Raw genomic sequence first — 26,206 nt, forward strand, 5'->3', positions numbered from 1 at the left:
GTCAAGGCTATGGTTTTTCCAGTAGTCATGTATGGATGTGAGAGTTGGACTGTGAAGAAGGCTGAGCGCCAAAGAATTGATGCCTTTGAAGTGTGGTGTTGGAGAAGACTCTTGAGAGTCCCTTGGACTGCAAGGAGATCCAACCAGTGCATTCTGAAGGAGATCAGCCCTGGGATTTCTTTGGAAGGAATGATGCTAAAGCTGAAACTCCAGTCCTTTGGCCACCTCACGCGAAGAGTTGACTCATTGGAAAAGACTCTGATGCTGGGAGGGATTGGGGACAGGAGGAGAAGGAGACGACAGAGGATGAGATGGCTGGATGGCATCACTGACTCGATGGACATGAGTCTGAGTGAACTCTGGGAGTTGGTGATGGACAGGGAGGCCTGGCGTGCTGCAGTTCATGGGGTCGCAAAGATTCAGACATGACTGAGCGACTGAACTGAACTGATTTGCTAAGCATTTTGAATGAAGGATGAAGAAAGAACTGTCTTCACCTTAAGGGAGTTACATTCAACCAGGCAAGTACACTTCATTTTAGTAAACTTAATAATACAGGAAGGCATAGGTACAATAGGCAGTGCATGGTGGGAACACGGAACCCAGGTCTGAGGGTATCTAGAAGGCTTCATGGGAGAGATGGTAGCATAGTCAAGTTTAAAATGCCTACCTCTACTTGCCATCAGGCACCACAGAAATTCTTTGTACTTAGTGTTTGCAATCATTTCAATCATGTAAACATTTCACTGCTCTTAGTAAAAGTGACTGTGGGTTTGGGGACCACAGCTTATCAGCTAGAGAAGTCGGGATGCCAAGGGAAGTTGAGCTTGAGGATAAACAGAGAATTGAGCCTAGTAACCTGGCAGAATGCACTGTATCTCCTTAGGACCAAGAGACTTTAGAAGAATAAAGGGACAAACTGCATATAATCAAAGATATACTAAATACAGTCATATTGTATTAATATAATGTATCACATCCTATATATAATACATAGGCTATGGATGCTCTACCCTATAAACTGTATGTGGTCCCATGTACAGTGTTACATTTGTGTGTCTGCAAGGATGTGTGTTTTTAGATAACAAGTAAACACCTTTCATTTACTCCCTGGATAAATGATGGCCAGAAATTAGTCCATTATTATTATTTTTTCTTTCTTATACTGGATGCGCTTAGTAGAATTCCAATAAATTAAACACATGAGAGCTAACTCCATTACAGCAAATGCTACTTAAAAGGGAGAAACTACCGCCTGAAAATCTGCATTTTGCAATGCTATGTAGTCCTTACAATGTGTATATCCAAGAGTCCTCCCCTGTACTTCATTAAAATTGCTTACTTATTATATAAAGCTAGAAGAGAATTATATTCTGGTTGCTTCCTTGTGCTGAGAATAAAACAGAACATTTATAGAAAAGCTGTGGATCCAACAAGGATCAAAGTAGAGCACTGCTGTCCAACAGAACTTTCTGCAAGCACAGAAATGTCCATTTGTGTGTCCAATACAGTAGCTATTAGCTACGTGTGGCTACTGAGCACTGGAAACGAGGCTGCTATGACTGAGGAACTGAATTCTTGGTTGAACTGATTTAAACATACGTGGACACATTTGGCTACTGGCTACCATACTGGATGGCACAGCCTGTTAAGTCTTGAGCCAGACTAAATGTTGTAAACACAAAATCCACATGGCCCACATTCACATTTAAGGCTTATCATCTTTGGCCTTTACTATGTTTAAAAAGTGAGAGTCAACATTAGAAATACAGAGAATCAAAAAAAGAAAATTTCTCAGTTTTAAACATCTCTTGAAAAGGTTTTGTAGTAGTGGACCAGGGTTCCTGGATGATAACAACTGGCCAGTGCTCAGAAGCAATCATGACCACTGGATGGACTTCTGGCTAAATGTGGGCCAGTCTCTTGTCATGATTCGATGTGTCTACATGTTATTAAGGGCCGCCTCTTCTAGTTTGTTACTTGCCTGGTCCCCACTGACATTTCCATATTAAACCTTGATCAGTCCAATATGTGCCTTGTAATGCTGAATGGCATTAGTTGAAGTGACCAGGGAACTTCTTATTTGGGGTCTTTCATCTTAGCAAATGATGGGCAAATTTAACCCTATGAGAAGTCAGAGAAAATCCTTCCCATTTAAAAAATGTTATTAATACTTCCTCAGGGCAACCTCTTTCAGCATCATCAGCAATTACAACCAGACTGAATACTAATTAACCTTTAAACATAGGCTTTGGGGCTCAAGCGGGAAGAGGCAAAAGAAAGAATAAAATTCTCAATTAAACCCTAAGATGAGTAATTTCTCTTGAGAATTTCTGAACTTTTAGATTTCTAATATGGCCAGTTAAGAGTTCTTTTTACCCAGTGGGATAATAACAAACACAAGATCTCTCATCAGAAAAGTTTGCTTCAGTCTACAAGACAGGATCTGGGCTTTCAAAAGGATATTCCTTTACAAGACTCTCAGACTTTACTCTGAGTCTTAGAGAATGTGTTTGGGTTGCTTTTAATTTACATTTTCACATGAACTGTTAATTTCCTCCTTGATATCTTTCTTTTACCCTCCCTTCTTCCCTTCCCTCATTCTTTCCTCCCTCCCTCCCTTTTCTCTTTCTTATCTATGTGCTTGTATTTATAAATACTTACAAAAACATATCCTTTCTCTAAATTAATGTAAAAAAAAAAAAATCCCCATGTTAGATGGCTCAGATGGTAAAGAATCTGCCTGCAATTCAGAAGACTCGGGTTCAATCCCTAGACTGGGAAGATCCCCTGGAGAATGAAATGGCTACCCACTCCAGTATTCCTGCTTGGAGAATTTGATGGACAGAGAAGCCTGGTAGGCTAGAGTCCATAGGATGGCAAAGAGTTGGACACGACTGAGCAACTAACACTGTCTTTCACTTTTAAAGTCATTACCTATTTGCACTATTTATTCATAATTTTTAAAGGATAGCAGAAAATAAGAACCAGCAAGTGTATTTTCTTCTGGAACAGGTAAAGGAATAATGCAGGATATTACTTGGTTGACTATTAAAATCAAAAACTAGGAGAAAAATCAGGCCATAAGTGAAGGTGTTGTCTAAGCAAAGGGGCGGACATGACTGAGCAACTGAACTGAAGTAGATGAGGTATAATTACAGCCCACTGTAGTCTATAATCCCATCTACTCATCAGCATAATTACTGATTCAGATAACATGGTTTAATATGGAATCATTGCTTATTATAGAAAAGCCTAATATTTTCACAGGGAAAGGAGGTTTCCTCATGCTTTTTCTAGGTCTCAATTTCTAGTAACTCTAATGTGAAATTTTATACTGGTCAGAAGTTTTAACTTCAGAGTATCTTTAGAGTTCTAATGAAAGTGTTTTCTATTTGCCTATAAACCAAATATTTTAAAACAATACCTAGCATGTAAAATTTCTTCATTTATCAAACTTAAAACTGATTAATTAATTTCAGTCACACATCTCCTATTTTCAGGTACAGATTTGTTTCTAAATGCAACATATAGTCTCAGGACATACAATAAAACATAAAAAGTACTGTGCAAATGACAGAACTTTGTCAACATTTTATACATGTTATCAGTTTATTTAAACACATATATCATGTCTATACAATAGCATTTTGAAAACACTTGGTACTTTAATTGTATTTACTCTAATTGTAATACACTGGCATTAAAATTAGTACCTGATAAATAAATAAACACAACAAAAAGATATTTCTGAATTTCTAAGCTCAAGACTTCTTGCTGTTTGATTACTTTACCAACATAATTAATCTATTCATTTAGAAATAAAATCCTACGTGACTATATCTTATATCTTGACAAGTTTTCAACTGAACAGATTCATCACCAAATTATTCATAAGATAAAATGCCAGGAAATAATTTTACTGACAACAACCAAAAAAAAAAAAAAAAAACCAGCCCACGCATCAGTCATTCACATGGATTCTTTAAAATATTTACAGTCATATCTAAAAGGATAATCTTCCATTTCAGGGAGAAACAAACAGATGCATTTAGAAAGTGTTAGAATGTCCTACAAAAACGCTGGTGAAAATGTTTCCAGGACAATGTCTTAATTAAGTGGATCTGTTCATCTTCCCTCCAAAGAAGAAAATATTTCCACCTGTTGCAGGTACAGTGTCTGATTAACTGACCAAGCTCATAAAATAGTTTTTTGTTTGATTTTAAATCATGTTGACAACTTTTCTTATTTCTATAGGTTAAGGAAAAGGCAGAGAGAAGAAAATCTTCTATCACCTCAGCCAATTCTGACCAGTAACCAGGATCATTACAATTATTGTGTTGAAAATACTCAACAGGTGCTCAATATATACGCTGTTGAGTCCTGCTGACAGAAACTGACTTTTACTTGCAAATGCAAAAATACAAAGGTCTACCTTCTAACCTAAGCTTGACCCAAGTTAACAATGATTGCTGGCTACTATTATCAACATGGGTTGAGAACAATAGGAGTTCAATAAGATCTACATCACTACTCAAAACACTAAGAATTTCATTAATAAAGGCTGAAGTCTGCTTGTCCTTCAGGTTATAGAAAAGGTTTTGCCAAGCGAAGTTGACTGTAAACAGGGAGTTTGAGACAAACGCTTGCAGTACTCAAAAGAGCATGCTGTTTTCAAGGTGCCTCCGGCACTTTCTCATAACCATTTAAATAAAAGCAGCATATCCTGTTTATAAATAATTCATCTCTTTATTAATGTGGGTCCCCTGAGAACCCTAAAAGTAAAAATCGTTAATCCTGTATTATTTAATAAAGTATATACCCATCACATCCAAATAAACTATCATCATCTCACCAAATATTATATTTTTATCTTAAGGTGATGGGAGTTCAGTTTTGTTTTGTTTTTTTTTTTCTGTTTTTCCTTATACCTTTCTGTGTTGCTGGAAGGTTTCTAGTGAACAGGTTATTATTTATATTATTTGAAAAAGGTATACTTTCACATGAAAAAAATACAATAAAATTTATTTTCTCTTCTAGAACAGTTAGTATGACTTTAGTAGGAACGTAGTTTATTCTTCTACACTGTATGAACCTTCTAACACATACTCAGTAAAATAATAAAGGAAGAAGGATAGATGTGGTTACTTTTTTCTAAAACTGTGATTGCTACATACTTTTACAACATATTTAATTTCATTCCTACAATGGATGTGTTCCCCAAAACTACATGTAAATCCAAGTTTATACATTAATTTCTACCACAAATCAAATGAAAAGACATTGCTTATTTAAGAGACTCTATCATGTTTTCTTTAATCAAGAATTCTTACTGTAAAGTAAACAATCAATCAAATATACAAAATATGGACCCAAAGTTTAGGTATGACTGTTGAATAAAGCTTCATGTATTATAACTTACTGATAGCATAAGTATACTGAAGCAAAAAAAATAAGTTCACAGTTGCCAAATTGCTTTTTTTTTTTAATATGGATTTTCAAACTTTTTCCACTGTACCTGTAATGAGGTGAAGGGTTGCCTCGTGCTTCACAATTTAAAGTTATTTTTTTATCCTCTGAGCCAACAGGAAAAATGCTGTTGCTGGGTTCTTTGACAAACACTGGGCCCTGTAAGAGCAGCTCACCTATATGGGTAGAAGACATCCAAAAAATAATCATAATAAGTAAAAGGTACTGTACCAGCTGCACTCTAGAATCAAAGAAGAAAAGCAACCAACCAGTGTCTCTAGTGCTGTTTTTTAAAAAAGGGAAGCAGACACCGCTTCTTCCCTTATCCACAAAGATGCTCTGCAGGCACTGCTTTGTTGACAAGGCATCACTGAAGCTGTCCTTGCAACCTAGTAACACTTCTAAGAAAATGAAAATCACTATCAAAACCACTGCCATATTAATAAGATTACTTAAAAGAATAAATAAGGCTGTACTAATCATTTTTATAATATAAATTCTACCTAAATTATCATTGGTGAATTACCTGGTCTAGGAAGTCTTCCTGTCATAAGCCTCTTTACAAAACTAAAGCTGTATTCAAAATCACTTGAATCCCTGAGTATTGTCTTTCTCATAATACTTGCCACGAATGCAAATCTGAGTGTTGACAATGTCATTTTGCATTCCAACCTCAAAACGCTCAATATTTGGTAGGATTTCCATTTGATTACTAGCAAATTGAAGAGAAGGATACAACACTGAACAAGTGTCCTTTAAAAAGTGCTTTTACTTTGGTTAAGAGAACTTGAACTTCCTGAGAATTTCCACATATACACAACTAGAAACCTGTGTCTTTGTATGATGAATTTAAAAAGGAAAGAAATAATGCCATCACTAACAGCTTATGCCACTGCAATTGTATAATCATTGGCAGAGCATTCTGAAAACAAACACATTCACAGGAAAAAATATAAACACAACCAAACCCCTTACTCCTATTTTGAAATGCTCAGTAAAACTGCAGGAAAAAATAAATAACCAGACTAGGAGACAAAGAGAACCTCTGAAGAGATAACAAAGAAAATTAAATAGAAAAGCATTCAAAAAGCCTAGAAACAATTTAGGCTACCTAAGTAGTAATAGCATTATAACATTAACAAAAAATTTCCCATATTAACAGGAATAGTAAAATAACACACTACTGAAAATAATCATTGAAATGATGAAAAAGCCACAATGAAAGCCACCATGTGAACTCTATGTGTCCACATCTGTTCTGTAACTTTCACCACGCTTTAGGAGGTAAGTCCTGTAATTATTCCCAATGTACAGAAGAGAAGGGTTGAGTCCAAAAGTGGGTTTATGAAACATGCAAGTACACACAGCTTTTCAGAATGTGCAGTTGATGATAGAAACGGCAGTCTGGAGACTGTGCAGTCAAACGCCAAGCTTTGGCTGAATCTGAGCACTCTTCACTGAAACATCACTACACAGTTAACCCCTACTGTGGCCCACAATGATTTAAGAAAGTCGTGGGCTGTCCTCAGAAGTCCCTGGTTTTTATTTACATATAAGGGGAAAATGTCACAAGGGGGAAAAAAGTCTTACTTTCCCTTTGGACAATCTCCAGAAGAAAGGGATTTTGAAACAGGTACTAAAGAAACAGCTCTTAATTAAAAAGAGCCAATGCTGTCATTTTCTTGAATTTCCCCCCTCAGTTTATTGCATAAAAGTAAAAAAAAAAAAAAGTGTATCATTAATAATATTTACTGTCTTAGAAATTTGAATATATTTCTGTCTGTTACAATGTCTGCCTGTATTTACAAAAAAATAGATTTTTTCAGTGTTTTTTCTAGTGCAATGGCTTCTGAATATTTTGAGTGGCATATATTTTACTCATTTAGGAGATGGTATAGCAGTGCTGTCCTGACCAATTGATGTTTGCAGGGCTTGACAGCAATAATATATTAACATAATAGTGTATGTTTGAAACCAACAGGTAAGTTGGGGAAGCAAACCAACAAAAGGAAAATTGGGTATAGATAAAAAGGGTGATTTCAATGAAAAAGGTGTTTTTAGAGAATCAACTTACAGTCACTAGGGTGAAGAAGGGTAAGAATAGATTAGGAGTTTGAATTGATATATACACACTGCTATATTTAAAAAGATAACCAACAAGGACATACTGCTAAAGATTGATAAATAGAGGTGTTTTTAAAAAAAATTTTCCTACAAGTGACCACAATGAAAACACAAACATTCATCATAATTTAGTAAAAGTCAAATTCCCAAATGATGTTCTAATTCTTCTCCAGAGACTGCTATTAATTTAAGGCGACAGTATTAAATAATTAGAAGCATTTCTTTCTGAGACCCTTTTGAAAGAGGGGTGATAACAGCTAATTTGCTAACATTTATGAGCCAGGCACTGTACTCAGCCATCCACAAGCCTTGTCTCCCTTATTCCCAGGCTGCATTTGCCCCACTGCCTACTTTCTGAGGTCCAGCTGCACCATCATCCTTGTCTTTGGCTCTGAGACACGCTGAATTTTGGGTTGACCTTCCTTCTTATTCTTGTGTTCTCATTTCCTTTTGTCATTCAGAACAGAGCATAAATGTCATCTTCTCAGCTTAAATAAGACTGCCCCTCCCCCAACTATGTCATGACTCACCCCTCACTTCCACCAGTCACAGACATCAGCTGTGTATCTCACTATCTATAAATATTAGACACATTTATATAAGTGCTTGCCCTTTATTTTGTATCGAATTCATTGCTGCTTCTCCAACTCCTAGAGCATGGCAGCTATTCAATATCTGCTGAACAGGTGATTAAGATGAAGAAATTCTCGTAATAACTCAACGTAAGACAGATATTATTTTACAGCTGGTGAATGACAAAGTTAAGGTTTTAATTCCAGAGCTTATATTCTCACCTTATAGTTGTTCAGCCTCCCCAGAAGAAATGAGACCCAAAGAGGTTAAATAATCAACCACGGTAACACAGTTTTTGGCTGAGAAACCTGGGATCACAGCCCAATGGTCATATTCTTGGTTTGTTTCTCTTTCCATTAAACTACACTGTTCTAAATAGAGTCAAAGGTGAAAACTAACCATCAACTTGCTTTGTCAACTTCAGTATTTCCTGATGATGGTGTTCCCAGGTGGTGCTAGTGGTAAAGAACCTGTCTGCAAGGCAGGAGACATGGGTTTGATCATTGGGTCGGGAAGATCTGCTGGAGAAGGAAATGGCAACCCACTCCAGTAGTCTTGCCTGGGAAATCTCATGGACAGAAGAGCCTGGCAGGTTACAGTCCATGGGGTCGCAGAGTTGGACATGACTGAGCAATTGAGCACATAACATTTCCTGATGACACACTAGAGTTAACAGCCTCTGAGGCACATACCAGGCACTTCTGAAATTTAAGGCTCCTAAAGGCATTTCAGACCACCAGCAGCCATTCCCGAGTCTCCGATGACTCCTAAAATGTAAGTGCAAATAATAATCAAACATGACAGGCTGGTTCATGCTTTACATGAGAGACAAAGGCCTCTCAATCTTGTTTCCCCGGAATGAAATCGGTGATGAGAGATGCTGGGTTATAATATTCTAGTCTCCTGCTAGCAATATAAGCTTAAAAGGAAAAAAAGTTCTGAGGTCTTCACTAACCTAAAGGAAATTATCCAACAGTTTCTTCAAAGCTAATTTTGATCCTCCAAAGGACAAAACCTTGACTATTTACACGTAACCAGCAGAAAGCAGTTTGACTGAAAACAGAAGAGGGTTTCATGCCTAAGTAAAGGGATTCAATGTAACATTTAGATTGATGCTAAACTTTACTTTCTGTGACAGGGCATTTTTTTTTTTTTTTTTGATATGTTGGCCTGGCTCCTAAGCTCCATTTTAAGTTTACAACCTAAAATAAAGGGCATATAACATTTCCGAACGGGACTAATAAGTCGAAAAATCCAATCCTGAGGTGGTTTTTTTTTTCTTTCCCCCAAACACCCAGAGGCTATAAGGAATAACTGCCTTTGAATGTAAGTACAAGCATTATGAGCTCCTAAGGTAATGTCACTAAAAGATCAAACTGTGGCAAATCAATTCTAATGGTCATACTCTGTACAATTTTTATGAAGAATGACAGAGAGAAACAGACAAAGGATTGCAGGCAGTTGCATTACTTTTACTAGAAGAAATGAAAATCCTAAAAGACTGTAATGTTACTCCTGAAATTCACACAGAAAAGGAAAGCATATTCCCCATTTCCCCTGGCAGACTTGCACCATAGCTACACGGCACAATACAGGAGGAAATGGTCAATCCAAAAGGGAGCTAGGATGGTAGTGCTATCTAAGAAAGAATTTAAGAGACAGTGGATCTAGAAAGGAATTTTCAATGTACTTAAAAGAGATACCCAACCTAAACAGAAGGATGTCTAGTGCAAGTCAGAGAAGGAAGAAAAATATATGCCACCAATGATACGAGATCTATAAAACAAGCCCTATTATTCCACAGGGAAGGACATTTGAGATGGACAGAAACACTTTGTAGCCGTGGGACATCACCACTGATTTTGGCATTGGTGCCTTACAGCTAGAAAATGCTAGAAAAAAAGGCAAGAAATGATTGAAATACAATTTCATTAATATTCTTCCAAAGTCAGGAAAGGCCAAACATTTCAATAATTTCTTTAACAAATATCTGAATGCCAGACATGTGCATCACATGAAAAACCAGCTGTGGCAGATACTGTCTGCTGTTGACTCAACAGTTCTTCCAGAACTGTTTTCCCTGCCAACAGAACCCGCCTTTCACCTGAGATATGAAAAGCACCAGCTATGTTGCCTTTCCAGACCTCTGCAGTTTCTGACTCTGGGGAGCAGGGCAGACAGCGGGGATTAACTATGAGACCAGGAACAACTGCAAAGGGGTTCATTAGTTTGCCAGGTCTGCCATAACAGAGTACCACAAACTGGGATGTTTAAGAAGCAGAACTTAACTCATCTCACAGTCTGGAGACTAGGACTTTGAAATCAAGGTGTGGGCAGGGCTGAATTCTTCAGAGGGCCCTAAGATGAGTTCCAGGCCCATCTCCTTGGCTTGCAGGTGGCCACCTTCTCCCTGTGTCTCTTTACCACATCTTCCCTCTGTGTGCGTCTTTATGCCTGAATTCTAACCCCCCTTAATAAGGATACAGTCATAATGGATTAGGGTCTGCCCTGATGATCTCATCTTCAAAAATGATATCTACAATGACCCTGTGTCCAAATAATGTCACTTTCTGAGGTCCTAAGGATTACAGCTTCAACATACAAATATTCAGGCGATACAATTCAACCAGTAACAAGTGCAGTGAAAGTTGCTCAGTCGTATCCACTCTTTGAGACCCCATGGACTATACAGTCCATGGAATTCTCTAGGCCAGAATACTGGAGTGGGTAGCCTTTCCCTTCTCCAGGGGATCTTCCCAATCCAGGGATCGAACCCAGGTATCCGACATTGTAGGCGGATTCTTTTCCAGCTAAGCCATAAGAGGTAGAGGAAAATCCACTAGGATCTTCTAGAAAAGAGCCCTCACATCCTTGAGCTCTTGAATCAATATGAACTACGTTAACTCTAAACATTATGTGTTGGGAAAATAAACCTTTAATGCATTGTTATCACCTGCAGCTGAATTTACTGTCAACCACACACTAAAAAAAGGGGGGGAGACAATACAGCATGCTTTAGATGAGAAAGGCCAATAAAATGCTTATGAAGAATAGCCAATTCATCCATTTTCCATATCGGAAATGCTATCAAGCAATTAGGTTAAAAGGAAAAATGTTGGAGCATGACATATATTTGGTGTAGTACAGCATGACAGAGAAACTGATAAAAAATTCTTTAAATTGTAAGTTAACAGCTTACTACATGTTTTGCTCAATCTTTAGTTCATGCTTCATTCATACCCCAAATGGAAAAACTGCAAGGGAAGCAGTGCTCAATAGTTAGAGAATTGGAACTGAAAGCAGCTGTTTGAGCTTTACAAGTACTAGAAATAAATGTTCACATAAATGAATGTTCTTCCATAAAGTGGCAGATACCTTTCAATGCAGGAAAAAGTTTTTTACCCAAAAATTGCATTTTTCCTCTCACTGCAACCTGCTTGTAAAAAAAAAAGTAATAAGGTTCATACCCAGACACATTTATGTACATAACAGTCATGTTTAAAGTTAAAGATCTGGATTTTGGCACTTCAGTAAACCAATCACAGATTTTGATGTAAGATACCATCTATTTCACTGGATGGATTAACATTCAATATATAATATAGCTGAGTAATATTAGAGAACTTGGGTATATTTCTGAGAGAATATGATATTTTATCTTGATGCTTTTAATCCAATTGCTGTATTTCTGATTTGTGGAATATTCTTTACATTTGAAAGATGTTTAAACAATGTACAGTCCTATGACAAGAAATAATGTATTGGGAACAAAACAAACATAGAGGAGATAGGTCGAAGTAGATTAAAATGTTTTCATAATACTGTCCCTTTCTTTATTTAAATACGTTATTGTCTTATGAATGTGAGTTCTAGTGCTTTTGAATATCTCTGACATAGTTCCATAATACCCAGTCCATAATTATACCTTTCTTGATAGATGGCTTAACAGCAACTCAACATAATAAATATCTTATAATGCTATTGAAAGATACAGTGTGGAATGTGTACAGTACACTCAGGAGTACACAATTCACGGCTCATTTATTCAAAATGGAAAAAAAAAAAAACAACACTTATATCCCCGCTTTCTATTATACCAACTTCCACTGAATATCTTTGAAGTATGCAAATTCACAAGGTTCTCTCCAACCATGTTGAACTGAAAAGACTTCATTATTTCATTAATCAAATTAAAAAAAAAAAACACACATTTCTTTAGTAAACTTCTCTTGGAGAGTTTAATAGAGTTGGTTGTATTTGTGGTTTCTATTCTTTACCAAAGAGATTGGGTCAAGGCTCTCTGGGGCTCAGGCATGATTCTCTGTGTATTTTAATAAGGATGTTTCATATCAAACTCTAGTTGAAGGCTATTGTTTCTATGAAAAAATAATTATACAATAAAAAATTCCCTGTTATAAAATGGTTATAATGGAGAAGCTATTAAGAAGTAATATGAACCAGTGATTGCATTTTGTAGTATTTTTGCAGCTGTAATCTCATAAAGTCGAAGGGAGGATATTCTTTTCTTGCCTGCACATCAGCAAGCAGAAGCGGGAACGGTGTCTGTAAACATCTGAGTATATGAGATACAATCTAGTTCCCTCTTCCCACTTCTTTTCCCAAACAGGGACTTGCTTTTATATTTCTAGACCATTAGTGGGGAATTAAACTGGGTTATTGGGTAGGTATAGAGATCAAAGAAAGTAAGACAATGAACAACCACTCCCAAAACTGTATCTGGAACTCTGGGGTCTTCTTGGGTGAGTCTCAGAGTTGCAGAAACATGAATAATTAAATAATTTTTCAAATTATTTTTCATTTGACCTACAACTTAGATTCACTTTCCATCGTGATTTATTGTAGATACAGTGTGCATGTGTATATAATCACATACACAACTGATTAAAAAGTTCCTTGAAATAGTACTAATTCTTACTGCATGCAGAATCATAACACTTTTTTCTATTTTATTCTATTTCATTTTCTACCCCTAATTTGACAATCCATGGTCTAGAAGCATACTTTCTTGTCCCCAGAGTCCAAGATTACTATTTTCGGGGAGGGGAGTAAAATTGTAATGATTGCAAGGTATTTCTTTCATTTCCTTCACTTAAGAATCGTGGCAATGAAGGAAAAGAACAAACCACATTCAACATGGAAAAAGTTTCTGTGGTCCCAAGATGTAGTGGTGACAAGTGAGCCTTCTCCAAATCTGTGAAATCACTACATCTGTAGGCTTGGGAAGAACAAACAGTATTGTGTCCTGCTGGTAGTCAAAGGAAGGAAACAAATTTTACTCTGAAAAACATAGCTCCTTCGTCCTGTATAATATGGAGAAAAATCCCTCATCATAATATACTTCATATAAACACATGCACAGTCTCAAAAGTTAACAAAGAAAAAAATAAACATTGAGGATCAGGCCCTACTCTAGACATTTTATATCCACCAAGTCACCTAATTCTAAGTGAATATTGAATACTGAATAAAAAACAGTACTCATTTGAACATTACTGCTATTGTTAATATTGATACAGATTATAAATAATAAACCTAAGGGCTAGTAAGGATGAGTTACATCTCTCTAGAATTTTGGTACCACCATCCTGAAGAACATCTTGCTGATATACATGAGAAGTCACAGGCTACCCAGGTGGCTCAGTGGTAAAGAATGTGCCTCCTGTGCCAATGCAGGAGATGTGGGTTTGACCCTGGAAAGATAACACAGAGAAGGAAATGGCAACCCGCTCCAGAATTCTTGTCTGGGAAATCCCAGGGACAGTGGGGCCTGGTGGGCTACAGTCCACAGGGTCACAAAGTCAGACATAACTTAGTGACTAAAAAACAACATGAGAAGCTACAGTCATTTAGGAAGTCTAAAGAAACTCACTAAATTATTTCATTAATTCTTCCTCCATGTAACCATTTAGTAGCAATCTTTTCCCATTGCAAATTATTAGAACAATTTTTCCATGTTTTATTCATCACAACTTCCCTAGTGTACTACACATTACCTTCACTTATTTTTCACTCATAACTCCTCCATCACCAGTCTTTAAACTTTTGGAAGACAATAACTATATTCAACATATATATATTTACCCCCTAAGCATCCCTATCATATTGTATACATTGGATAATTTGATAAATTAGTATTTGAAAGGAAATGTGTGTGTTTACGCTTCATTGCAAACGGCTTTAACTTACAAAATGTTAATAGAGGATCAAATGAAAGAATATAGCCATTCTCAAGATAAATGTATAAGCAAATATTCTATCTCCAACTGGAATATGTATATCTAACTGAAAAATGATTCACTTTGTGAAAACAGGAGCTTATTCCTATAAGCTAATTGAATGATTACATCTGTGACTCTTAAAAATACCGTCACTATGTTTTTACAGTAGTTGTTCAGTCACAAAGTCAACTCTGACTCTTTGAGAACTCATGAACTACAGCACGCCAGGCTCCTCTGTCCTCCACTATTTCCCAGAGTTTGCTCAAATTCATGTCCATTGAGTCGGTGATGCTATCTAACCATTTCATCCTCTGCCACATCCTTCTGCTCCTGTCCTCAATCTTTACCATCATCAAGGTCTTTCTCAGTGAGTCAGCTCTTCTCATCAGGTGGCCAAAGTACTAGAGCTTCAGCTTTAGCATCAGTCTTTTAAGGGTTGATTTCTTTAGGTTTGACTGGTTTGATCTGGTTGCAGGCAAGGAATTCTTGAGTCTTCTCTAGCACCACAGTATAAAAGCATTAATTCTTTGGCACTTAGCCTTCTTCATGGTCCAACTCTCACATCCATATGTAACAACTTAACTATATAGACTTTTGCTAGCAAAATGATGTCTCTGCTTTTTAATATACTGTCTAGGTTTGTCATAACTTTTTTCTTTTTATTTTAATTGGAGGCTAATTACTCTACAATATTGTGGTGGTTTTGCCATACATTCACATGAATCAGCCATGGGTGCTCATATGTTCCCCATCCTGACCCTCCTCCCACCTCCTTCCCCATCCCATCCCTCAGGGTCATCCCAGTGCACCAGCCCTGAGCACCCTGCCTCATGCATCAAACCTGGACTGGCGATCTATTTCACATATGTTAATACACATGTTTCAATGCTATTCTCTCAAATCATCCCACCCTCATCTTCATCCACAGAGTCCAACAGTCTGTTCTTTACATCTGTGTCTGTCTTGCTGCCTCGCATACAGGGTCATCGTTACCATCTTTTTAAATTCCATATATATGCATTAATATACTGTAATGGTATTTTTCTTTCTGACTTACTTTGCTCTGTATAATGTCATAACTTTCCTTTCAAGGGTCAAGTGTCTTGAATTTCATTGCTACAGTCACCATCCACAGTGATTCTGGAGCCCAAGGAAAGAAAATCTGTCACTGCTTCCACTTTTTTTCCTTCTATTTGCCATAAAGTGATAGGACCATATGCCACGATCTTAGGTTTTTTTGTTATGTTGAGTTCCAAACTACCTTTTTCACTCTTCTCTTTCACCTTCATAAAGGGGCTCTTTAGTTCCTTTTCACTTTCTGCCATTAGATTGGTATCATCACCTGCATATCTGAAGTTGTTGATATTTCTCCCAGCATTCTTGATTCCAACTTGTAATTCATCCAGACCAGCACTTCGGATGTATACCCTACATAGAAGTTAAGTAAGTAGGGTGACAATATAACAGATCATTGCACTCCTTTTCCAATTTGGAACCAGTCAACTGTTTTATATCGAATTCTGTTACTTCTTGACCCTCATTCAGGTTTCTCCCAAGACAGGTAAGGTAGTCTGGTATTCCCATCTCTTGAAGAATTTTCCATAGTTTGTTATAATCCACACAGTCAAAGGCTTAAATGCAGTCAATGAAGCAGAAGTAGATGTTTCTGTGGAATTCTCTTGCTTTCTCCATGATCCAATGAATGTTGGCAGTTTGATCCCTGGTTCCTCTGCCTTTTCTAAATGCAGTTTGTACACCTGGAAATTCCTGGTTCACATCCTGCTGAAGCCTAAATTGAAGGATTTTGAGCATAATCTTGCTAGCATGTGAAATGAGAACAACTGTCCAGTACTTTGAAGATTCTTTGGCATTGCCTTTCTTTGGGATTGGAAGGAAAACTGACTTTTTCCAGTCCTGTGCCCACTGCTGAGTTTTCCACATTTCCAACATAATGAGTACAGCACTTTAATGACATCATCTTTTAGGATTTTAAATAGCTCAGCTAGAATTCCATCACCTCCACTAGCTTTGTTCAGAGTAATGCTTCTTAAGGCCCACTCAACTTCACACTCCAGGCTCTAGGTGAATGATCACACCATCGTGCTTATCCAGCTTATTAAGACATTTTTTGTATAGTTCTATGTATTCTTGCCACCTCTTTAATTTTCTCTACTTCTGTTAGGTCCTTATCGTTTTTGGCCTTTATCATGCCCATCCTTACATGAAATATTCCCTTAGCATCTCTAACTTTCTTGAAGAGATCTCTAATCTTTCCCATTCTATTGTTTTCCTCTACTTCTTTGCACTGTTCATTTAAGAAGGGCTTCTTATCTCTCCTTTTTATTCTCTGGAACTCTTCATTCAGTTGCTTGTATCTTTCCCTTTCTTATACTAGAAGCATTCACTATTATTGGGTGGCTATTTCTGTTTGGGCAATTTGTAGGATCTTGGCCATCTACGTTACACACACTCCTTTGCAGTACTGAGAATACAAATACTACACAGGAGTTGTTTTCCTAAAGCCACACATGAAAAGCAGTTTAAAAGCAACAACACTTTATTAGTAATCTCGTTTATAAACTCTGAGTGCTGAAGCAAAGTCCCATTTCTGAATTTTAATGACTTGTTTGAATAGCCACCAGAATCTTGAGCTTTTGGTGGGCTGTTTATTACCCAGATACCTAAGGAAGTTTTTTATGCTTAATGTTATTTTGAAGACGGGTTTCAAGAGGATTTCAAAACATTAGCATCTGCACAACTTTGACCATTCCATGGGATGGATCTCTTTGCAGAACAACCCCAGATCTGTGATACAATGATACCTGTATCTGTGACACACGTAAATCACAAATTTCCTTAACACATAATCAGCCCTTAGTCTAAATCTTCAGGCTAAATTTTTCAGTTCAGTTCAGTTGAGTCCCTCAGTCATGTCTGACTCTTTGTGACCCCATGGACTACAGCACACCAGGCCTCCCTGTCCATCGCCAACTTCTGGAGTTTACTCAGTCATGTCCATTGATTCAGTGATGCCATCCAACCATCTCGTCCTCTGTCATCCCCTTCTCCTCCCACCTTCAATCTTTCCCAGCATTAGGGTCTTTTCCAATGAGTCAGTTATTCACATCAGGTGGCCAAAGTATTGGAGTTTCAGCTTCAGCATCAGTCCTTCCAATAAATATTCAGGGTTGACTTTCTTTAGGATGGAATGGTTGGATCTTCTTGCAGTCCAAGGGACTCTCAAGAGTCTTCTCCAATACCACAGCTCAAAAGCATCAATTCTTCAGCACTCAGCTTTCTTGATAGTCCAACTCTCACATCCATATATGAATACTGGAAAAACCATAGCCTTGACTAGATGGACCTTTGTTGGTAAAGTAATGTCTCTGCTTTTTAATATGCTGTCCAGGTTGGTCATAACTTTTCTTTCAAGGAGCAAGTGTCTTTTAATTTCATGGCTGCAGTCACCACCTACAGTGATGTTGGAGCCCCCAAAATAAAGCATGTCACTGTTTCCACTATTTCCTCATTTATTTGCCATGAAGTGATGGTACCAGATGCCATGATCTTAGTTTTCTGAATGTTGAGTTTTAAGCCAACTTTTTCACTCTCCTTTTTCACCCTCATCAAGAGGCTCTTTCATTCTTCACTTTCTGCCATAAGGGTGGTGTCATCTGCAGATGTGAGGTTATTGATATTTCTCCTGGCAATCTTGATTCTAGCCTGTGCTTCATCCAGCCCAGTGTTTGTCACGAAGTACTCTGCATATAAGTTAAATAAGCAGGGTGACAATATACAGTCTTGATGTACTTTAGTCTAAATCTTCTAAGGTTAGGATGGAATGTTAGGATTTCTATCAGTCACTTGTTGAATGCCTGAACATCCTCCACATTTCTCTTTACCTCAGAATTTGAGTTTAACTTAGGAAGTCATGTTTGCTTTTCAGATAGAACCCGAGCTAGACTGTCTTTCTGGAGTTCAGCAAATCTGTGATTCTCTAATTATATGGAGCTTGTATGATGTGACCCACCATATATATTTGGAATCTTTAGTTTGACCTCATTTAAAAATCGAAATGTATTAGGTATAAATTCAAAATTCACCTTTAAAAAAATCATAGGTCTAGCAATAGTAGGCCTTGTCTGTCTCTTGGCCCTCCTTGTCTGGGCACTGTCACAGAGACAGAGCACATTTTCAGCTTCCCCTGAAGGCAGTCCTACAGGCAGGGCTGTCAGTAAGAATGTCATCTATAATTATATGCAGAATAACTGTATTTACTAAATAAGTTATCCTTAATTGATTTATGCCATTCTTCTGTCTGGAATGTTTCCCCAGTCTGTCCTTCAAGACACAGAGTATTATTTTGATAGTCCAGCCAAAATTAACTCCATTTTATCAGAAATTCAATGGAATCTACTGGATTATACCTCTCCCAAAGCATCTATATTTTAGTAATTTCCATGAAGGTTTCCTTCTTTTTCCTCAACCGACTGCCTTTTTATTCCCTTAGAAAGTGAAGTTGCTCAGCCGTGTCCGACTCTTTGCGACCCCATGGACTGTAGCCCGCCAGGCTCCTCCATCTATGGGATTCTCCAGGCAAGAGTACTGGAGTGGGTTGCCATTTCCTTCTCCTTTATTCCCTTAGAGCATACAGCAAAATACCTTGCCCATGATAGCATGATAAGTGCTTGATTAAAAAATGATCTGAAAAAAACATGTATTTATGCTTTAGAACTGGGATCAGAAAACTATGGCCCATTGGTCAAATTCAACAGCATCTGTTATGTTATGACCTGTGAATCAAAAATATAATATTCCATGTCACATGAAAAATAATATGAAATTCAAATTTCAGTGTCCATAAATAAAGTGTCACTGGAACACAGCCAGGTACTATCTGTGGCTGCTTTCGTTTTACAGCGGCAGAGATGGGTAGTCATGACAGGGACCATATGGACTGCAAAGCCCAAAATACATCCTATCTGAACATTCTATTAAAAAGTATGCTGACCACGGCTTTAGGAAAAGCTACGTCTGTTAGCAGAACAGTGACTTTGCCTTGTGAGAAAAAAGATTTATTTTATAATACTTCTATCTAGGTTTAGGAAGTCATTTTAGCTCTCAGAGTCCCTGAATTCTCTACTGCTCTACAGGAATGATACCAATATTACAGGGCTTTTGATGCAGAGATAAGCAAAAAATTTTAATACAGCAAGCAGCAGTATCATAAATGGTATTGTTACTGCATTTTTTTGCCTAGCCCTCATGTCAAATGTTTAATTATCTCTGGTTGAGGACTAGTAGTTTATGAGAAGGCAGCCTAATAAATGACTTCATTCACTAGAGTCTCATATCTACAAGACACAAAAAATAGGATGCGATTTTCCTTATTTTCATGATGGTTGTGAACACTGGCACCTGTGTTCACTTACCTGGTTTGAGCAAATAATTGCAAATATTATGCCAAAGAAAAAAGGTGCCTGTGGAGGGTGACTGCTTCAAAAAGTTTTGAAATATGGAATCGTCAAGACACGCATGCCATCAGTTCTCACTGAGAGACAATTCTCCAACAAGTATTTACTTTCCACTCTGTCTTCAAATAATTACTCACCAATGAAGTGTCAATGGAAAACTCAACAAGGTAACAGCAAAGAGCATTCAAAAACCCCACGAAGCAGAAAAAAAAACACGGGATTCTCTTATATTGCTGTTAGCAGGAGGTGTATCTTCTCTCTTCTCCCATAATAGAAATTATTGCCACAGCACTGAGGATCCTCATTTTACTTTGCTGTGTAATCAAGCACATAAAAAAGGCTTGTGTGGCACTGAATATGCTGTAGTAAATATTATTTCTTAACTAAAAGATAGATGGGCACTCAGAAACCCATGCATCACATTGTTCAACATCCAATATTTCATAATTACCTACATAATTATGCTCTGCATGTGACCGCTTTTCTATATTTCTTATACATATGTTTGAGTTTAAATATCATGTGTGAGTGTGTGCACACACACATACTCATGAGGTCAGAATGAAAAGGTTTTCCTATAGAGTCAAAAAGTCAAAGCGTATTAAAATCACTAAAATCCTGTGAAAGAACATGTAGTTATGCAAGTCTTAGGTGTAGACTAAAATTCCAGGAGTCCTGCTATAAAAACTTAATGCTAGAATAAAAATGCACACAAAACACATAAAAACACAAAACTGCCATCCTTCTTTAAACCTACCTGGGTGGCACATGAGACTGCCCTTTGAGTGGGCATATTCTTAGAACAAGAGACGTATATTGAAGAACAGGGACATTCTGTTCCCAGTATTCATGTATTCTCTAAACAACTGTTGAAATTTATCAATGCCCCATGTCCACGAAAGTGAAAGTGAAGTCCCTTAGTCATTTCCGACTCTTTGTGACCCCGTGGACTGTAGCCCACCAGGCTCCTCCATCCATGGAATTTTCTAGGCAAGAGTACTGGAGTGGGTTGCCATTTCCTTCTCCAGGGATCTTCCCAACCCAGGAACTGAGCCCAGGTCTCCTTCATTGAGGGCAGATACCTTACCATCTGAGCCACCGGGGAATCCCATGTCCATAGGCAGTAGCAATCAATGTCACAATGGTAGCAACCAATCCCAGCACCACCTGGATGCCTTAAGTCCAGCCAACAGTATCCTTCACCACACCTCCTTGCTTGTAGGATCAGAGGAGCAAATAAAGTTCACATGCTTGGAATTAATTGAGTTAGTCATCAGAGCCACTCAAAATAGCAGCTTACAAATTCCACTCTCAAGTTTAAAAAGAAAAAAAAAAGTGAATTAAGTCATGGGTTCAGAGAATGTGAATTCATGAGCCACCACACCATCTCACACCATCCCTTGAATTTTCTTTCTTGACCACAGATGATGGGGTTCTCAGTGACTATACAGTAAGTCCAAGAAAAAAGCCACTCTTCCTTGAAATAGTCTCCCAAGGTCACTCAATACAAGCCGGGCATCAGATCTACCTGAGAAAGCCCTCCTTTCTTTCTTTTTTTTTTAAACTGTTCTTTTAGTTAAAAGGAACAAATTGCCTCCTGTTTAAGTGACAGGTGGGAACATTACCTTTGTCTCCAGCAATCTTATAAATAAGTAAACCTAACAGGTGACTCTTATCCTACTAAGATAAGAGCTTAATTCCTCAGCTGCCAGGCAGCAGTTGGAAGAGGAAGCACATTTGCATTGGTAAATCTAGTAGGGATACAGTAGATTTTTTTGTCTTTCCCTTTTTTGCCAAGATCAAGTTTGTTGTTTTCTTCCTTTATACACAATAAATGCCCAAAACACAGTCTGACCAAAAAGCAGTGTTTCACATTCAACAGATGGTTTTCAAAATGAATGGAACATTGAACAAACATTTTATTAACAGCAATACTTTAATCTTAACCTTCTAACATGGAATTTTACAAGTAGAAGTGTCACAGTGATGCACAACTGCTTTGGTAATGCAATGGCAGTTATTTCAGGCTCCAATTATGCCATTCACTTGAAAGATAAAAGAAATAATAAATAAAAAAGGATGTGGAACAATTATATTTATCTACTGAGGGACAAATAAATTCTAACATTTCAGCCATTTCCAAATGTCATTTGCCTTCTCATTTTCACTGACAACCTTCAAAGAAATAAATGCGGTGTTCCTTGTGGGCATTGTTAGTTACCCTTCTGTAAAAAAACAAAAGAAAACTGGCAATCACTGGACAATTACCAACCACAAAAAAACAGCTAAACCTCCACAGTTGGCAAATAAAACCTCCAAAAGTTGTTCAATAATGTGATAGTGCTTTAAGCTTATGGAAAGCTATATCAAATAAAAAAAAAAAGAGATAAAATGTCTATCTTCTCCTATAGTTTCTTCAAATTATACACACAGATACTTATACATGTAAAGATGTGTCCATAATTCAATTGCTCCCTACCACATACTATTCTCATTAAATAATTTTAAATTTAAAATGTTTTTTGTAAAATAACATCCAGTGCTGCATGCATTGCCTGGTGGCTCAGATGGTACAGAATCTGCCTTAAGTGCAGGAGACCCAGGTTTGACCCCTAGGTCGGGAAGATCTCCTGGAGAAGGGAATGGCAACTCACTCTAGTATTCTTGTCTGGAGAATTCCAAGGACAGAGAAGCCTGGCGGGCTACAGTCCATGGGGCAGCAGGGGGTCAGGCATGACTGACCAACTAAGCGCACAGTGCTGCGTATCTACTCACAGAGTTCTGTCTCTTGACACTGTCTCAAACTTAAAGTGAGGACTGCTGTTCAAAGAAAGCGACGTGCAGAAGTGAAGATAAATTGGATCTCTATGATCTTTGGTGAGGAGGAAGTATAGACAGGGCACCTTAGGCTTCACTGGCAAAACGGAACAAGCAGCTGTGCCACTTCCCCAATTAAAATATGCAGCAGGTTTTTGGGTGAGAATTTTCCTTTGAAAGTAATATGGATGAAAAAACGGTCCCTCTGCATGGACATTTTCTGATGACCAAGCTATGCATGTATGCAAACAGCGAGGGTACTGGGGCGAGGGTGTCACTGGAAAAGATGAAGTGGAGGAAAGGATCCCCATGGGATGCCTGTCAGGCTTTTTCACTACCATGGGATCCAAATGATATATTAAGCAAAAGAAAAAGAAGTTTTCAAACTGAGCTAAAACGAAAGACAGGAAGTATATGAGAAGGCTTCATTGATGGCTTAGTGGTATGGGATCTGCCTGCCAATGCAGAAGTCAGGGGTTCAATCCCTGGTCCAGTAAGATGCCACCTGTCATGGAGCAACTAACTCCAAGTGCCACAACCACTGAGCCCATGTACCACACCTACCAAAGTCCATGGGTCCTACAGCCAGTGCGCCACCACAAGAGAAGCCACCGCAATGAGAGCCTGCACACCATAAGTAAAGAGTAACCTCTACACAATGGAGTATTACTCAGCCATTAAAAAGAATACATTTGAATCAGTTCTAATGAGATGGATGAAACTGGAACCTATTATACAGAGTGAACCTATTATACAGAAGGAAAAACACCAATACAGTATACTAACGCACATATATGGAATTTAGAAAGATGGTAACGATAACCCTGTATACGAGACAGCAAAAGAGACACTGATGTATAGAACAGTCTTATGGACTCTGTGGGAGAGGGAGAGGGTGGGAAGATTTGGGAGAATGGCATTGAAACATGTAAAATATCATGTATGAAACGAGATGCCAGTCCAGGTTCAATGCACGATACTGGATGCTTGGGGCTGGTGCACTGGGACGACCCAGAGGGATGGTATGGGGAGGGAGGAGGGAGGAGGGTTCAGGATGGGGAACACATGTATACCTGTGGTGGATTCATTTTGATATTTGGCAAAACTAATACAATTATGTAAAGTTTAAAAATAAAATAAAATTAATTAAAAAAATTAAAAAAAAAAAAAAGAGTAACCTCTGCTTGCCGCAGCTAGAGACAAGCCCACGTGCATGCAGCAATGAACACCCAGCACAGTCACAAATCAACAAAATGATGTGAGAATTACAGAAACATGTAGTAAAATACCCTGCACAGTGCTGAGCACTGAGGACAGCCAAGCAGTGATGGTCATAATTTTTAGGTAAGCTCGGAGGCACTGACAACTGACATTTGTGAGGAAACGGCTGATTTCCACACTGGTGGGCATTTCCAGTCAGGTTCATATACTGATGAGCAAGATGGCACAGGCTCAGTATAGAGGATACATACAGCACACTCAAGAACCCGATTCCCAACACTCAGCAACGCGTGGGATGAATCAGCAGTCACTTGAAGCAATACACACTGGTGTGTGTCCACAATCTATTCCAGGAAAGCACTTCACAGTCCTCAAGAGGGAAAGCAAAGGAGATAAATACAGAGGCCAGGCCTAGAATTTTATTAGGAATAGCAATGTGATCCCTCAGCCAGCTGGCCCATCAAGGCAATTCTAAGCAAGCTAATACCAATTAAGCCTCACACTTTTTGAATTCAAAGTGGCTCTATGTCACAGGCACCATTTTCCTTTCAGCAGCCCAGTCTCTCTAGGGCAACACTTTCTGTCCATTCATTTCAACAGTCATGTCTTCACAACCCAGTGAACTGTAGCCTACCAAGCTCCGCTGTCCATGGAATTCTCCAGGCAAGAATACTGGAGTAGGTAGCCATTCCCTTCTCCAGAAGGTCTTCCCAACCCAAAGACCGAACCCAGGTCTCCTGAAATGCAGGCAGATTCTTTACCGTCTGAAAAACCAGGGAAGCCCACTTTTCTTAAATAGGATCCTAAACCTACAGCCACAAAATTAAATGATGCTTGCTTCTTGGAAGAACAGTTATGTTGAACCTAGACAGCATATTAAAAAGCAGAGATGTTACTTTGCCGACAAAGGTCCATATAGTCAAAACTATGGTTTTTCCAGTAGTCATGTATGAATGTGAGTTTTGGACCATAAAGAAGGCTGAACGCCAAAGAACTGATGCTTTGAACTGCAGTGTTGGAGAAGACTCTTGAGAGTCCCTTGGACTGCAAGATCAAACCAGTCAATCCTAAAGGAAATCAATCCTGAATATTCATTAGAAGGACTGATACTGAAACTAAAGCTCCAACACTGGCCATCTGATGCAAAAAGACAACGACTCGTTAGAAAAGACCCTGATGCTGGGAAAGATTGAAGGCAGGAGGAGAAGGGGACAACAGAGGACCAGATGGTTGGATGGCATCACTGATTCAATGGACATGAGTTTGAGCAAGCTCTGGAGATGGTGAAGGAGACAGGGAGGCCTGGCATGCTGCAGTCCATGGGGTCGCAAAGAGTCGGACATGACTGAGTGACTGAAAAACAAAAATCTTAGCATTTTTTCTCCTCTCATTGTCTGCATGTGCCTTCTTTCACTCTCAGACAGAATGCAACCTGACTGACTCATCTTGAACTTCTTCAAAGCACTTATCGCAATGCCTCACACAGAGCAGACACTCCGTGAATGCCTGCAGGATGGCTGCACAAAAAGAGAACTCTAGTTGCAACGTATGAGATGCACTGCAGAAAGGAAGGAGAAGCGGGCACAGAGAGGAGGAGCAAGGCCAGGGCAATAGTTGAGATGAGAGACAATAAAGGCAAGAGCTGTCCATGTAAACATATACTGAAGTGGGAGTAGAGATAAGGTGAGAAAAGAGGACAATGAAGAGGAAGTATAATTTAGTATCACAGCATAAACCCTGCCTTCTCTTTGCTTACAGGCGTATTTGCAAAAGAAAAAAAAAGTGTGTTATTGACTAGAATCAAGATTCCTTTTGTTGTGGTTTGTATAAATGTATATATACATGTGTGACTGTCTTATACTCAAAGTTCAACATTATTCATGAGCTAATACTTAAGAATGCACCCTCACATCCCAGGAGTCCAGACCATTTAGCTCTGCTAATACAATTCGTAGAAGACATAATTTGCACAGGGGTACTTAAAAACACTTTCATGTGATGAGTACTTTAAGACTGCTTACCATTTAGGCAACAGTCAATTAAATTGGTTTGAATGAGCACTTTATTCACAGGAGTCAGTGAACTAATCAACAGAAACTTTTGAGACAATAGCTATTTTAAGAGCTAAATAAAATTGTGGGTTTTATTTAACCTTATGTGCTTGTTGAACTCTAACAGCATTTCCAACATACATTATTTTTTAAGCACCCCCCCAAAGCCTTCTTAGTCACCACAAAGCTTACAAAAATCCATTATTTGGAGATCAAGATTACAGGAAGAAAACACACC

At 38.2% G+C, this 26,206-nt stretch overlaps 1 protein-coding gene across 3 annotated transcripts in view; it reads right to left on the minus strand.

Annotated features, from left to right (window-relative positions):
• CNTN3 (contactin 3 (plasmacytoma associated)) overlaps positions 1 to 26,206 on the minus strand; it is a 297,757-nt gene that overhangs the window by 265,755 nt on the left and 5,796 nt on the right. For all 3 annotated transcript variants that reach the window (XM_010862006.1, XM_010862007.1, XM_010862005.1), the window contains exon 2: positions 5,519 to 5,645. In XM_010862006.1, coding sequence (XP_010860308.1) covers positions 5,519 to 5,645 — 127 coding nt within the window. The remainder of the gene's footprint in view (positions 1 to 5,518; positions 5,646 to 26,206) is intronic.

This window comes from Bison bison, unplaced genomic scaffold (assembly GCF_000754665.1).
Source record: "Bison bison bison isolate TAMUID 2011002044 unplaced genomic scaffold, Bison_UMD1.0 scf7180017864474, whole genome shotgun sequence".
Classification (NCBI taxonomy): domain Eukaryota; kingdom Metazoa; phylum Chordata; class Mammalia; order Artiodactyla; family Bovidae; genus Bison; species Bison bison.